Below are 16,360 nucleotides of genomic sequence, written 5' to 3'. Positions count from 1 at the left end.
GAAATTTACAGGCTGGCTCTTGAGGGTAAGTTTGGGGGGAAATTATTTTGGAGAAATCCCTGCCAAACCTCATGTGAAAAATAAACTATTCCAAATGGCACATGCAAGGAGAGCCAAATTCAATTCCATTAATACTAGTAATAAAGAGTGACTCTTATAACTTGTTTGGAGTCAGTCCTACTTACACAAAGGTTGAATTTGGCATAGATTATCTGAACCAGAGGGGAGTCTGAAATGCTCGTGTCTTCATGTTAAGACTATGTACACACTCTTATTTACCAAGGGAAACAGTTCTGGTGCCATATGTTGTCCTATCAAATCCCACTGGGTTTATACCCTACAATATTATGTGAATTCCAGAAATATATCATGCCATCTATTCCACAAGGTACCTCATCACACAGCTGCTTTTTGTTGTATTTCACCGTAGAGGGGATGATTCTGAGGAGGACAAACACTAAGCATTTATCTTACTACTTACAAGTAGTTGAAGGAAATGAGACAAAAACACACAGCATTGCCAGGCTGCGGCCGTCCTTGCAGGCTCGCAGCACCGAGCGGTTCCACGTTAACACATGTGCCAGCAGTCGTGTCCCTTGCAATTAGGAGAGGTTCATCTGATGTTGCCCAAACGGAGAACATGAGTGGGGCATGACAGAGATCATGACAGCTGCCACAGATCATGTTGATATGATAGGAAGGTCCCTAGAGGTTTTCTGTTGTATATATTTTTCCTAATTTGCCAATATGTTTAGGGAGGTAAGAAACCAACTTCTGACTGGTAATTATATTGATGAGGGGAGTTCGTGAACAGGTAATCCATGCTCTATGGTATGCTGAACAGTTAGTGCATTTGTGCACACAGGCCACAGCTCTGCAGCTTTTGTCCTTTGGGGCACAGATGAATGGGCACAGAAATCGCCTTTCCAGAGCTAGGCTGTGATCTGGCATCCCTGCAGTTCTGAGTAGCCCAGTAGCTGAGTCTTTGCAATTTGCTTTGGTTTTGGCAAGCTTCTGCCAGTACAGGCTGTAACAGTTTTCCATCTACTTGTGGATCACTCCGTAGACAGGCGGCTGTGCGGCCACCTTCCCTGAGCACGTGTGCACACTCTGTCAAATCTCAGGCCAGCATCACGTGGGGAAGGTGGAAGAGGATTGAGATTTTAACGCCGAGCCTTCGCATGTTGGGTTGCTAAAGCTAATACTTTGCACTTTGAACCTTTCCTTACCCTCAGCGATACGTACTTCTCCATGACAGCTTGGTCCCGACCCCTAGCAAGTCAGTGCCCCACATACCATAGAATCAAATGCAGCTGCTCATGGGTCTGACTACAAGGGGGGGAATAAAAGTAGGTTTCCTTTTAAAATTGACCTCCTCTTCCTCAGGCCATTAGAAGGAGGCCTGCTTCAACTTCTGGAAAGGGGCCCCAGTTACAACAACGCTCATTTTTTAATCACAAGACAAGTCTGTAATGCCACTGCAATTCATGTCTGAAGCTAAGCATGCGCTTAGGCATTTATTAGATCAGGCCTGAAACTGGGCCTCAAACTTGACCCCTTCTTAGGCACAAGCTTTTGCCTTTACTATCAGGTATCTGGTGCATTTATCAAATAGATGCTGACACAGTTGACTTATTTTTGAATTCTCACAGCTTAATCTCCCTGGGTTATGTTCTTGTTCAGTGTGTTGCTGATTAAAAAGAAATCTCTTCCCTAAAAAATACTGATGATCCAAAGAGTTGCCTAGCTACTGTTGTCCCAGACAGCACCCCTTTTCCTAAAGATGCTGGTCACTGTCCAGCTCTGCCTGCTAGGGATAACACCCCACTAAAACAGATAGCAGGTTTGACAAAGGACTGCAAAATTTGTCTGTTTAACATAATGGCAAGCAGAATGACCTCAGTGAGGCAAACAGCAACGGTTGCCCAGCGTGTGCAGAACAGGGTCGAGCTTGAAAGAAGCTGGGTCAAGCAATACAACTATGTCATTGAGGCTGTTACAGAGTACAGATCTTTTATTTGTTATAGTTAAGTATGTGACAGAAGCCAACTGAAATAATGGACTTTTGATTACTTTTGATTTCTGGATTGAGTTCTTCTATTGTATATCTATGCAGCACTTCTCATTATTGCAGCACAAGATCTGAGGTGGAGGCCTCGGGTCCTCTTGAGTTTTGCTGAAGTTCCTCACTGCAAAATGCATTAGCAGAACTGCTTGTTAAATTTATCCTCAGCAGTTTCAGCAGTCAGGGTGTCAGTGCTCTGGCTACAGTGTTGTCTTGCAGTTAAAAAACACTAAAAAGTTCAAGATTATTTCACAGCCAAGGTGTGAAAAGTAATTAGAATGTATCACTGTGTGCTGGGTATAAGCAATTATCTATGAATACATAAAGGCTCTATTTTTCTCAACAAACAGGCGACATTGTTATAATTATTTAAAATGAAAAAGAAAGTCACTGACTCAGACATGAAGAGATTGGGTGGATAACTTTATTAGTTCCCAGTCTAAGGTCTGTAGTGCAGATGCTAATCTAATATCAAGATTGCATTAAAATAAAGCACAAAATATGGGGAAAGAGAACTCCATTTACCCTGTAAGGCTGGTGCTGTACATGAGTTTGGCTTTTCTGCTCGAGGCCAGCTCTTTTCAACTTTCAACCTCAACTCTGGCTGTTAAAGAACACTTGGAAAAAGGAGCACTAGCACTTTCTTTCTTGCTTAATGCGGGATCCGACTGGAACACTTTCCTCCTATCAAATGTGCTGAGTTTTGAGAAGTTCTGCAAAAGTTAGTAATCAATTCCATTTTTGTTTGCATTCGATTTTTTTTAAACATTCTTTAACGTTCTTGCTTTGTTGATTGAATTTGTAAGCAGGAATTTCCCAATGCAGAAAGGAATCTGATGAAATACCAGCACTGTGCAACCTAATCTGAAGGGTTGATTTTGATTGAATTTTTTTTAGTGCTTTTGAGACACTTGCTGTGCAACTGTATTTATTAGCAATAAGAAAGCAAGAGCGACAGATACTGCTGTCTGTGGTTTTGCTGCCTTTTCCTCATTGAATGGCCTGGCCACTGTGTTAAGTGTCATGTTGCTCAATATTAAGTAGAGCCATTGCAGCTGAACTGTGTGTCATAAGTCCTGTATGATAGGAGATATTGAGTCTTGTGTAATCTAGGTGATATTGGGATGTCTGCCTTCTGAGCAGAAATATGAGTTCCGGCCTTGCTGGCTCCAAGGGGGTCCGGCTCTTCAAGGCATAACGTGAATAATCCAGTGTCCTAGAGTAGCATAGATTTCATAAAGTAGTATATCAAATTCAGTGTGTATGGTGTGAATGCATACAACTGAGCAAGAGGACAAATACTGGTATCTCTTCTAAAATGCAGTCTGGTCACCAGTTGTGAGATTTGGGTTTAGTCCATTCATCATTTCTATTTAGGCTGGAAGTAATGATTGTCAAAATTACTATTGCAAATAATGCACTCCTGTGTTAGGAAGACCAGTGCCGCAGGTGACAAGAAGTAATGGCAGTGCCTCTCGAGGAACATGGACCCTGGGGAGGCATTACACCATCTGGTGTTCCAAGGAAAGTCAGAGTAGCGGATATCTAAGTTATGATATGACTCAAAGGGAGCAAACTGTGGTTCTGAGGAGATCCAAAAGTTTCTTGTATTGCAGTAAGCATGGTTATATCAAATTATATTCTATACTTCCTAACTTCTTCAAGACAAGATAAAAATTTATAATTTGAAATACATACCTGTACCTTCCATCCCTAGTCTGCCATCATCAAAACAAAGTCATTCTGACCATCTAAATTCAATCTTTCCTGTGGAATTATTGAGGGGAATTTAGCAAAATACTACCTAGTGGTACCCACGAGTGGATCAGTATTAACATTTACATTTGCATTTGAAGCTAATTTTCAAAGTATTTCTCTTAATTTGCTAGGAAGATACCTGTCAAGTTAGCAATTAAACTGTAATTTGGTCACTGAGGTGTTTACACCGATTAATAGATCTCTCTCTTAAGTGTATGCTCCTGGGTTTGAAATAATAGCTATACTGCGTGGTAGCATGACCCCACTTGAGTTTCACACACACATGCACAAAATCAAATTCCATCACATTTTAATGCAAATTTTACCTTTGCAAATGATGGCCTGAAAAGAATGAGTTTCCATGGTAACCTTAGGGAACACATAACCTGTTTATCATAACGTCTCCATGAAGCAAGACAGGGGGTGGGGAACATGCTTTGATGTCAGCTATATTTTTCTGTAGACAGCACTGCTGTAGCACATATAGAGAATTTACCAAAATGCTCCCGTACTGTCCTAAATAAACTTTTTTTCCCCTTTCTTAGACACAGAAGCAGTCATACGGAATAACATAGGAAGGAACTGCAGTAGGCAGGATTCAAAACCATTAACAGACCTTTCAGTTCCTGTCACTAGTTTGACAACTAGGTCAACATTTTGAAAGACCAATCACAAATTAATACTTAAAACAGATCTCTTCCATTGCTTTCTCCTTGCTTTTGCTCCATTCTTTACATTTGGCCCTCAGGTATCCTTGCTGCCTTTCGAAGGCACTTTTAAGTTTTTGTTTTATTGTTCTTCCACTTCACTGCTGAAAGTACTGTTTGAAAAATGCCTTGAAATACCTCTGAACTCCTACATAGTGGAGCTATCACAGAAGAGAATATATTGATTATACTTCACATTCAGTGCTGACTTTCAGAGATGAGGTGGTGGCTTCTGGAGCTGCCATTAGTGAGGAGTGAGTTTGATGGCTGTGAGCATCTGCAAGGTTGTATTTTTCCTGCAGATGCACAGTAACTCCTGGCTAAAGGAAAGTATGTCTGCAACATTTTTTTAAGGTCATTAGGAGTAAGGAACAGATGTTGAGGTTTTTCAGAATGCTGCTTTGAAGTGCCATTTAGGAGTCAACTGACAAGACTGACCCTATAGGCAGTGATTTTTGGGACTGGAACACAGAGGAACCATTGCCCACAGTTACCCATCTGGTATCCATCTGGTACCAGCAAACAACAGACAGTACCAAATCACAGAGAAACTGTACCAACTGCTAAATTGGTATCAGCAAGCAAAGAAGGTCACCACCCAACAGCAGTTGCAAGCAGGAGAAACAATGTCTGTAACATTTACAGACTGGTATCTGAAGATCCGGTGGAACCTGATGCCATAGCATATGGAAAGCAATTCCTCTCTCTAAGCCTGCTTATGCTGATGTTGTTTGCTCAGTATTAATCCAGGTTTGGGATTTTTTTTTTTTTTTTTTTTTTTTTTTTGTTAACCATATTGAATTTGCAGTCTGGAGAGCTTTTGTCATGATGCCATTGAGAGAGTGCCTCTCTTTAGTGGCATCTATGTTTAACAGGATTAAGGTGGATTTAATACTCTGTGCTATAGACTAACCATTCAAATTCTGGGAGTACTGTTCCAGAATGGTGTCAAATCACAATGGAAGGAGTTGAGGTTAACTTTTAACTCCGTGACGATTTACTCTTTGCTGTTTTTCTTTGATGTGAACTATTCTTGGGGAGAGCTGTGGTAGAGGGTTGTTTCCCAATTTTATTGCCATCTCCCTCTTCTTCCCTTTGTTCATTTTCCCCCTTCTTCCTCCTTTTCTTCCCTTGAAGCAGTGTGCTGGTTTGTACAGTAGCTAAGTGTTTAGAATGTAATAATACAACAGTGAGAGATTTACTGCCTCTAGGCGCTACCCCTTCTACTCTTGAGGACCTCCAGCAAGGCATGATTTTATAGACAATGAAAGGCTCGCTCTCCCCTGTGAAGCTGCCTGCCTGCAGGAAGCTTTTCACTGTCTATTTCCACTACTTGCTCTGCAATTTAGTTCCATGCCCTGCTATTTCCCCTTTCCCTCCCTCTTTCCTTCCCTGACATACACATGCATAAACCCTCCACGTACACATTCAGCAACAACACCAGATGTAGGTAGATATGGCAAAATAGCATTATCTGAATGCATGTGTTAAAAACCTCAAAAATACCCCAAACATTTTCATTTTGCCATCCTCATCATAAATGGAAATATTGATCTGTCCCCTGTTTGCTTTCCAGGTACTGACACTGTCATTTCATTTCCCTTAAAAAGAACACAAGCTCATAGCTGGGCTGCAAAGCGTGGCCATTACACCCTGGCATTGGTGCCAAGAACTCTGCTGACTTAGCTAGAGAAAGATGCTGAAAGCCCCTGACTTTGAGAGAAAATTCAATTCAATTTACTTCATACAGTGTCTCTCATGAAGTATTTCAAAATGCCTTATATCAGGAGATAACATAATGAGAAAATGCTTTAGAGAACTGGGTATTCAGATAGCAAGACAAAATGATACACAACAATGAACTGGAGTAAAAGAAAAGACGACTGTCATTTAAAAGCAGTAATCATCTGGATAAGTAGTCTTGTAAACTAATTACAGTGAGAAGAGAAGCAAAGAATGCAAGATGGGGAGGAACAAGAAGCAGCTTAGTTTCAAACAGGGTAAGGCAGAGGACTGGTTTCATGGGGGGAGGAATTGTGCACAGTATTGTAGAACAACTACAGGAGATCTGCTTTAGAAGTGTATTCACATGTATGTATCATGTATGCTGTATATTGCATCACAGGTGTATCTCAGTGACAAGTTAAGTTTTCTCTCTAGTGGCTGGGAAGAGCTTAATTCCATTGGCCTGGTTCAGCGGAAGAGCAATTGAAATGCCCCCCTGTAGCTGGAAAGAATCAATGCTGATGGGTGCCAAGGGTTTTTTGGTTTGCTGCTTCTAAGTTTTGCTCTCAGCTCAAGGGTCTCTGCCTCTACTCTGAGAATACGTTTGCAAGTGAGGGTGTTGCAAATCTGGTGCTCATTAAAGACAATTAAGAGGTAGAATTAACCAAAACATATTATACAACTAATGGAAAAAGAAGCCACCCACAGAGACGGACACAGGCCAGGAAATGATCTCATTTTGCATGGTCACAGGGAACTATAGTCCTCCAGCACCAGGGATTGCAGAGTTAGGGTTCAGAAAGCAGAATATTATCTTTGTGAGGCTGTGCAAAAACACTTTGCAGTTTTGGCTTCACCTCCATCTTTGCTGTTTTCTCTCTACTTAGTGTTGCAAGAGACAGCAAATGCAGAGAGCTTGTTTTCTTTCTACTAAGCTAAGGCAATTGCCATGTTTTTAAACTGTTATGGGAACAGCCTGCTTCCCTTTTAAAGTTCCCATCTGTGTTTGCATTTCCCGCAGTCTATTGCCTTTATAGAGAATTTTTCCCTCTCTCTAAATCTAAACTATTAGTTTCACCTCCTTGAACAAGAGGTAGGGCATTGCTGAGGAGGAAAAGTAAATTCTGAGATAATCAGCCCTGCTTAATTCCAGCATGGAGCACTGCTGTCATCAGTGTTCCTGGTGTTCATTGCATAGGGAGAAGGGACAATGACTGTAAGGATGTACATTTGTGTGTGCACGTGCATATATATGTGTACGTATGTGTATATATGTGGAGAGACACAGGCAGACAGAAGGGGAGCGTTTAATTGCCTAGCAATCTGACCGACCAAGTAGTGTTCTGATTGCATACAGCTGATTTTCTAAGTGAAAATTTTCAAAACTACTCACCAGCAAAACCAAGATCATCAGTGACTCTGGAGTGTGTGTCTGTGTTTCTTATGGGGAAGAGGAAGGATGGTTTGATTACTATCTGTTTTTCCTTTAGACAAGGATGTTTTTCTCACCCAAGGGAAATGCATTCTAGCAGCATGAACATAACTATTAATCAACACTTAAGCAATAATCAGTGAATGAAAAATGATGACCAGAAACTGAAAATGTACTTGCTTAGCTACTTTGGAGCTTTTCCTTTGAGATCATGCCCTTGCATTTTAACGTGAACAATTCTTATAAAATTAGTGCTGATATATTCCAAAAGGCAGTGATTTAAAAAGCCAGCACTTATTTTTCTCTTTAAAAAAACCACCCTAACAGTGATTGATACATTAAGTTCTGCATAAGTAATGTTACAAAGCTACCTCAGTAGTCTCTGAGATAGATCCTCAATTGATGTGAACCAGTAATACCTTATTGGGTTACTTCAGAGATGGAGATGCTGAGATCATCATCACTAGAATGCGGTGTTCAAATGTGTGAAGATGTGTTTGGGATACACAGGAAAAATATCTGTGTCTCTGTATTTTCACCCAAAAAGGAGATACAGCCACTGAGAGATGCAGGTGTATGTCAGCTTTGGGAATGCCTCCAAGAGGAATCAAATGCTATTGAAATTAAAACAAATCACCCTCATCAGTATTTAGCATGCTTTCCTGAATCAGGGCCAAGGTATGTAGTAGCACCCAGCAGAAACCAAGGGTGTGAGACTCTACTAGGAATGCAGCGGTACCTTCCTTTAGCTCTTCAAGATGCTTTTTGACAAACTTAGTCACAGTTCTAATAGCATCAAGTGGTTTTTGGAATGATCTCAAAACCAGACTCCTATAAAATGCTTAAAGTGAGCGTGTGCTTAAATAAAAAAGGTGGCTCAACATTCCCTGTGACTCAGCCCAGAAAACAGAACTTTTAAGAGTCTATGAGATCACGACTTGGTGATTGGACTGTGAACAGGCACGTATAGCCATCTGTTGGTTCACCCTCCCAAATTATTTACTCTGTTGACAAAATAAAAAGTTTAAATTAGTTGCCAGAGACTACCCAAAACAAACTTTGAAGGCAGAGACCATGATTTGAGAACCTCTAACAATTACACTCCCAAGATGTCTGTAAAATGGAATGGGAACAGAAACACAAGGTTTCTCAGGACGTGCTGGGAAGACACTGCTTGCTTCCTCGGTCCTGAAAACTGTCCCTTGAGCAAGTTTGTAACAGGGAAGTTGAAAGTGCTTTCTCTCCAGTGCTGGAGGTGGTTTTGAGAGTTCCCATGGAACATCATCTTGCTATTGCAAGCACTTAGCAAAGAAAAGCACCATGAAGAATAAAAAAAAAAAAGTAGTATTAAAGGTGCTGTCTTATATCCAAACAATGGTAAAGCAGTACTGATGGGCTCGTATAACATTAGACTCTTCTTTGAGGACTGCTTCTGTCATTAAAATCAATGCAACTTAATTAAAGCAAATTATAGATAGATACATCTATAAATAAGATATTAAAGTGTGCTGCTGAATATTATAATTGCTGCATATTTAGCAATCAGCGTGTGTGTTCTGCTTTTGCCAGGAGGGATTTCTTTCAGTGGAATCAATGGAGCTTTATTAAAAACCATCCAAATTAGAGGGAGAAATGATGAGTGTTATAATAACGCAAAATCACTGTTTCAACTTTCATTGCAAAACCAGGAAAGCAAAATACATCCCTCTTTGTGTTTGTAAGGAAAACATCAGGAAATTTCTTTTGAATTGTGGACACTGGTAGAATTTTTAATTTTTACCTTTTGATGGAAAACATAGAAAAGCTGGATGGAGGAAAATATGTTTTCTGTGGAAATGCTGGAGGTCTTGGAGGGTAGGATAATTAGGATATCACAGCAGTACAGAATTAAGACGACCCCTTGGAACAACTTCCTCCATTTCAAATGGAACATCCAGTTCACTGCCTTACATAACTCACCTCTGTTTTAACAGCTAAAGAAAGTGTTCGTGAGTCAAATAGTGCTCTTAAATTTCGCTTGCAGTCCCTAGAACCAGGCAGACTGTGGAAATGCAAAAAATAAAATGGGTGAATTTTGGTCCTTCACCTGTGTATGAAACATTGAGACCGGGGTGGGGAACAAAGCCACTTTTACCTCTCTCCGTTTTTCTTCAGTTTTCACTTAATTGAAAACAAAAACCAACTGTGTCTCAGCAGAGGGGAGACCTGAAGGTTAAAGGGCAAATTCCGTTATACCACAGCTCTTTTTGGCATGCTGAATCTCAACCCATGTGATTAGAAACGCTCACAGACAAAAGAAGAGCTTTGAGAAGAGAGGTCAAACCAGCATCTGAATCGAGTCCTTTAACAGATGATCACAAGACTATTGAAAAACGTACTAAGCGATGCAGCAGTTCTGTGTGCCATGTTTATACACAGACTTTCAGGCAAAAAGCGGCACTGGGTGGCATTTTCAAAGCGTTTGGGTGATGGCTGAGCACATGGCTCACTCTGCAGCCTTCCTGGGACGGCTCCTGGCTTTTAGTGCATGTCGGTTGTATAAAATACAACGGTAGTATCACGCCATTTTTTATAGGGAGAAAACCACAATGCACAAGCTCAAGTGACTTTCCTGAGCGTACACAGTGAATAAATGAAAAAGTTAGGAGTCCCAGGACTCTTATCTTCATAAGCTCTTCCTGATCTCCCATAATTTTAAGTCAGGTATGACTCAAGTGGAGTCAGCAGTGTTTTGCACTGGGTTCACAAACCTGTTGCTAAAATCATCGGCCTTGATGAAGTTATGCTATTGCTACTTATCTAGTGGGCAGCACACACGCCTCATTTTCTTTCTGATCTTAATGATAATTGAAATGTTTGGAGGAGGCTTATTGTTCAGAAGTGGGGAAAACAAAGGGTTAAAAAGAAAAATTAAAAGCGTCTAAGTGAAAAATGAATAAGCCTGAATGCAACACCCACTGTGTATTATTCCTTTTTAAGAGTGTGAAATTTCTGACTCTGATCTATGGTTTTTCTATAGCTAGTTAAGTAGCTTTAAACGAAATTTTTAACAAACTGATGGTCCAAGTTTTCTGTATGCAGCTCTAAATAAAATAACCGCGGGAGAGGGAACGGTGACGGCAGCTTTCTGAGACAACCACCTGGAAAATGGCTCTGCATCGCTCTTTTCCTTATGAGCAGTACCCAAGGTCTTGGGTCTTCAGCGTGCCGGCTTCACTCGGGACGGACCTGGAGCAGGGAGCTCGGGTAGCTCAGGTGGGGATTTGCGAGAGGAGTTAGAGCCCCAGGTGAAAACACACTGTCCTGCCAAATGTGTCCCCACTGCCAGGTGCGAGGAGTTGCTGCTGGCTTCCATTTGCAGTGTGGTAGCTCCCACCTCGAGCTGCGTGCAAATACACGAGAAAAAGTTGATTCTGGCTTCGTGAAGCTTAAACTTTAAAAAAGATTGTTCTGGTTGTTATTGTTCATACCGCAATGGCTGTCCAACCCCAAACACCTTGATCCATATGAAAGGGGCAAGGGAGGCTTTCCTGCTAGCAGCTAGTCTTTTAGCCTTTAACAAATGCTCCAGGAGGAAGGCAGCGTAAGGCAGGCGAGGAGGAATGAAATGCAGCATCTCCCAGGAAAAAACATGGCCTCTTGCACTTTCCTGCGCAGTGTTCAAAGTAGTCTCAAGCTTCAGGATGAAGTAAATCCTTTCTCTGCTCTTAAAGAATTGTTCTCCTGCAGCCCCAGCATTTTCCTGTAGGCAAATCGTAGACTTATTTCAAGATACCTGCCTGCAGGTATACTCTACTTAGGCCTTACAATTTATTTACAAATATTTGAAAGCTGTAAGATGCTTGTTTCTGACTTGATCTACAAGTGCATGTTCACATCACCTTTTTTATTTTTTTTTCTGGGAAGTTTTCCTAGGGAGAATTTGCAGGTTAGAGAGATTTGCTGCTAGCTTATCAATTCTGTGTATTAGAAAACTCAAAGTGCCCCGCAGTTACCATGTTTGCCAGGGACGTAGCTTGCACTGACGCCTGGGCAGCTTTTGTTTTCACTTTTTCTTTCCAGTTGTTTTGCCTTTCTGTCTGTTTTGGATCTGCATGTGAAAGGTGAAATTATGACTCTTTCTACAGTGTTCTGTCTTGAAACAAACTTGGATTCCAGTTGTCCAGGGAAGTGGGGGGAGCCCCGGTCTGCACTCGTTCCTCTCTGCCCTTTTGGCCCTTCACGTTGGTCCTGCTGAAGGCTGTGGACTTAGGGAGAGGGGAGCAGCGTGCACTGCCCACATCACTCTTCGCTCTGCTTCTCCCCCAGCCTGGTTCCACCACTGGGGACGGGCAGGGGTTTAATTAAAGATGCAGAGGTGTCATAGGGGTTTTTCTGAAGTGACACATTTCTGTCGCAGAAATCTTGTTTGCTAATGGAAATTATTGTTTTTTAAAAAAAAGACTTGAACAACAAAAATGTTACTACTTATGTAGAAACAATGCCTTTCTGGCACAGGGAGAATCCAGACCATAAGAGCATTGAGCTGTATGGATGCAATGTCTTGCCCATTTGTCTGGCACCTTGTCTCGGAGTGTGGCCACTGCTATGAGCTTCAGAGAATTCATTGGGATTCCCAAAGGGGGGGCGATGAGGAGAAATACCTGCTGGTGCAGAGGTTTCTTCCTGCTCTCCCTTTCAGGGAATGGCTGACTCTTCAAGGCTTTACATCTCCTCAATTTGTCAAAGGCTTTACTGTCTTCTGCTAACCTGATGCTAGTTGTTCTGATTCATATGTGTATCCAGTTTATTAATTTTCCATTCTACAAAGGCCTTGGCCATACCAATACTTTGCGACAGTTAAGTTTCGTGAATTGTTTGTTGTTGTTGTTTGATAAAGATAGCATTTCCTTTCCTCAATTTAAGCATGCTGCTCTTTTAATTGCACTGATGGGATGATGGCTGTTTCTGTGTTTATCTCTACCCCGTTATTTTTGCATATTCATGTTTTGCTTGTTAGTTGAGGCTGCTCTAGACTAAGAGATGATCTTTTCATAATGATGGCTCTTATTTAACATGATGTTGTTAATTTAAACCCTAAAAATACAGGAGCATGTTTTGGACCGTTCTTTCTGTTGTGCATTACCATACATTCACGAAACGTGTATTTCAACTGCTGTCAGATTCTCTCTTTACTGATTGGGGTGTTGGTCTCAAAAGCTCTTCCAGCCGCCTCCAATACGGACTTGGCCAAGTAATGCACCTTCCATCGGCTCCCATGCCTCGCTGGTCATCTTGTGGTCAGCGTCCATTTGGCTTTGATAGGACTTAAAGTTTTTAATCCTTTTTTTATTAAGGTTACTGTTTGCTCGCCTAAATATTTTGTGATTATTAACTATGCAGTTAAAACTTCCGCACCTGGACTGTGGGCCAGCTGCACATGTCCCGTTTCTGGGAAGGAGCAGAAGCTGGAATATTTTGATCTTGCTAATTAGTACCTTTCATGCCGATTTTTAGCTTTGCTGTACAAGACAGGAAGGAACCCTTTGCTTTGACTCTCTCTGAAACATAAATAACTTCTACAAAGGAGGTGTTTCCTTTTTCGCAATTTCTCTTTTCTTTGGGGTAGTATTTTATTCCAGGCATTGTTTTGCTGGTGGCTGAATGATGATACGTTCTTACTGTCGCGTGGACAGATGGAGAAGGGAAGGGAGAAGAAATGGCTGAGTCTTTAATTAGCCATGCAGAGCCAGAGCATGCTTTTCCAGTGCGTCGGGGGTTTTATATAGGGTGTGAAGACTCAGCCGCTCAATGGATCCAAATTAGCAAAATTGTGTATCCATCGCCGGGGGGTTTCTATGGCAACTGTCTCTCAAATCATATATACAAACAGACCTGGTGGGGGGTATTGCCTTCTATTTGGTCTGTAGGAAACCATTGGAAAAGGGGTGGTTTCAGGCTGCAAAAAGGCATTGCAATGTAAATATTTTTTACTTTCTAGTGACTGATAGAAGTTTTGGGATTGCTGCTCAATGCTGGCACAATTCCAAATCTGTTGGTGTTTTTGCACGTTGGCTGGCTGTCGTTACTCCTGCTAGGTGTGAGAGTGATCACCAGGAAACTTGCACGAGGTTGCGAATGCACGGAGTTACCAGGTGCCTCCTTCAGCTCATAAACATCCTGCCGCTGCACATAATTAACAGTCTATCTATGGCTATGGAGGTAGACTGTATATTATGTGGCTTTTGTGTGGAGTCAACCAAATTATACATTCATTTCTTTTCCCCTCATTCTTTTTCGTAAAACAGCAGAAATCTGGAGGCTCTTCTCTCACCGGCATACCTGGTGAATTAAGGGAAATTATCAACCTGATCAAATTAGCAGTGCAAGAACAGCCAAAGTGTCTGTGACTCTCAGCCTAAGTGACTCTATCTTTAGAAATTCTCTCTACACGTTACTTTTTCTGGTGGAAAAAAATGAATGAATGATCCATTAACCTTCTGCCCTCTTTTTGAAATGTAGGGCAATTATTGTTATTTTTTGCTCGTCCAAAGTCAGACACTGCTAAAGCATGGGTCATTTCAAATCAGAGGTGGTTATTTCTTGTGGCTGTCGGTTCCGTGCGGACTCCTTTCTGTGTTGAGTCAGATAAAGGGGAGTTAGCAAGAGGCCTGTGCTAAATAATTTTTTTCACTTATGAGTATCTTGGATGTTCAGTGAGTGGCAAGGTGCATAACAGTATTTGTCTAGAATAATTCCTCAGCTTGCCTAGTAGTGCAAGGGATAGTGCCTCTCTTTGCATTGGATTTGGCTTAGGTAATGGGTCCACAAGAAATTGTATACAGAAATGCTATGTAAAGGTAGATAAGACTTACTACACCTGAGTGCACAACCTTTCCCATTGTAGGAGCTTATACATCTCTTCAGTGAAAATGGTGTATTGTGCATAAATTACAGGACTGACAGAAATGTACTTTAACCTGTAGAATGTGAAAAACATGTTAATTTTTGTTTGTTTTCTCTTTTTATGATCAGGCATTTGCCGAAAGCTTGGTGTGATTTATTCCTCTCTTTTTAATGAATTGTTAAAAATGTTTGAAAAGGCTTTAAATCTTCCTTTCTGCTATTAATCTGTAAAAAGGGAAGGGGATTTTAAATGGCCTCTTAGTATATTGCTTTATAAAACTGCTGATTCTAGCAGCACCGGAATAGGAATACATACTAATGTAGGAAACAGTGAAGGCAGGCAGAGCCTCCTGCATTTATGGAGGAAAAGACTAATAGCTCCATTTTAACAGGGCTCTTAACACTTTGGGCCATCAGCAGGCATTGAGTGAGTGAAATTGGGAGAGCTCCTGTGTGCTAAAAGCATTGAAGTTCACCATTTTGTACTCCAGTTGGAGCCTTCCTGATAGAACTGCGCTCTCCGGCCAGCTCCGGTTGCCATCTTGAAAACAAACCAAGTCGTGAGCTGGCATTTTGACTGAGTGCACTAATGCTTCACTTTTGAAATAGCACCAGAGCATGATAAATGCACTTAACTCCCAGCTGGATGCTTAGCTTTGCAGTGGCATTAGGGAAAGTTTCTGGATTTGTGTTAAGAATGAAAGCAAAGCCTGTTTATATCGTGGTTTATACTTGAACAAAACACACAAGTGGAGAAAAACCAGCAACCTCGGTACTAAGATGCTAGCTTTGGTTCAAGTAGTTGTGCCACTGGGATCAGAAGGGGTGTGCTTAATTAGATTACGTCCTTATGTTACTGAATTCTAGGAGGAAGACCAGCCAGGGAAGGAGAGAGAGTATTCTGACTAGCACGCAGACGAGGAAAAGGCTCTGAAGATTGTACCTGTTCTAAACAGTTCTTTGATACGGAAGCCTTTCTTGTTAGCAGTGATAAGATTATGTATGGGATTTGGAGCTTCTTTGAGCCCCTGCCTTTCTTTTGTTGATTTTGGCATGTTGCAGCATCATGTGTTCTCTGCTTATCGTTTTGAGATGCATTGTTAGTAGCTGGGCTGCATAATTGATCTTCATCTCTAATTACTGTCCTCTCCACAGGTGCCTGGAAAAGGTCCAGATGGGAGCTCATACAGTCTCCACTACGAGGGGATGGAAAGGCAGTATGCATCCCTACCCAGGTACAGCACCGAGCCTCGCACACACCCCCTCTGATTCACCCTCCCTCCGATGGGTAGCGAAATCAGCCCACAGCTGATGTCCGGCTCCAACATGGGAGATTATTTTGCAGTTCTGTCTTGTTCACCTTTTGCTGCTGATTTAGTGCCATCTTTATAACTGCACTATTAATTTGGACTTTTGAATTATTTTTTTTTTAAAAAAAAAGGGTCTGTCACTGAACGTGTCAGCAAGAGTCATGATCCACAGGTAGAGAACATGACATTGAGGAAGCGGGTTCTGCAAGAGTTATAATAGGTCGTAGCAGGGCATAAATGAGTGAGTTTATAGTGATATAATCCTGGCTGGCATTGACAGAGTACCGCTGTGGAAAGCCTCTGCTACAGCAGCCACAGCTGCTGAAGTCCCGCTGTTGCTGCAAAGACCGTCTGACTAGCAGTCCTATTCCAGCGGAACATCTCTGTGCTTTAACTGAACGTTGTGGAAATGAGTGTGAATTCTCTGAGGGCTTTTTTTAATTTTTAATCCTTATCAACTCAATGAAGAATAATTCTA

At 41.5% G+C, this 16,360-nt stretch overlaps 1 protein-coding gene across 4 annotated transcripts in view; it reads left to right on the top strand.

Annotated features, from left to right (window-relative positions):
• PARD3B (par-3 family cell polarity regulator beta) overlaps window positions 1–16,360 on the top strand; it is a 422,926-nt gene that overhangs the window by 376,403 nt on the left and 30,163 nt on the right. For all 4 annotated transcript variants that reach the window (XR_012836057.1, XM_075756447.1, XM_075756445.1 and 1 more), the window contains one exon: window positions 15,728–15,807. Coding sequence is in view for 3 of the 4 variants with exons in the window: in XM_075756447.1 (XP_075612562.1) it covers window positions 15,728–15,807 (80 nt within the window). In the remaining variant the exon portion in view is untranslated. The remainder of the gene's footprint in view (window positions 1–15,727; window positions 15,808–16,360) is intronic.

Source organism: Balearica regulorum, chromosome 6 (genome assembly GCF_011004875.1).
Source record: "Balearica regulorum gibbericeps isolate bBalReg1 chromosome 6, bBalReg1.pri, whole genome shotgun sequence".
NCBI lineage: Eukaryota > Metazoa > Chordata > Aves > Gruiformes > Gruidae > Balearica > Balearica regulorum.
The sequence above is the reverse complement of the archived record's forward strand: the minus strand, read 5'-3'. Positions and strand labels throughout refer to the sequence as shown.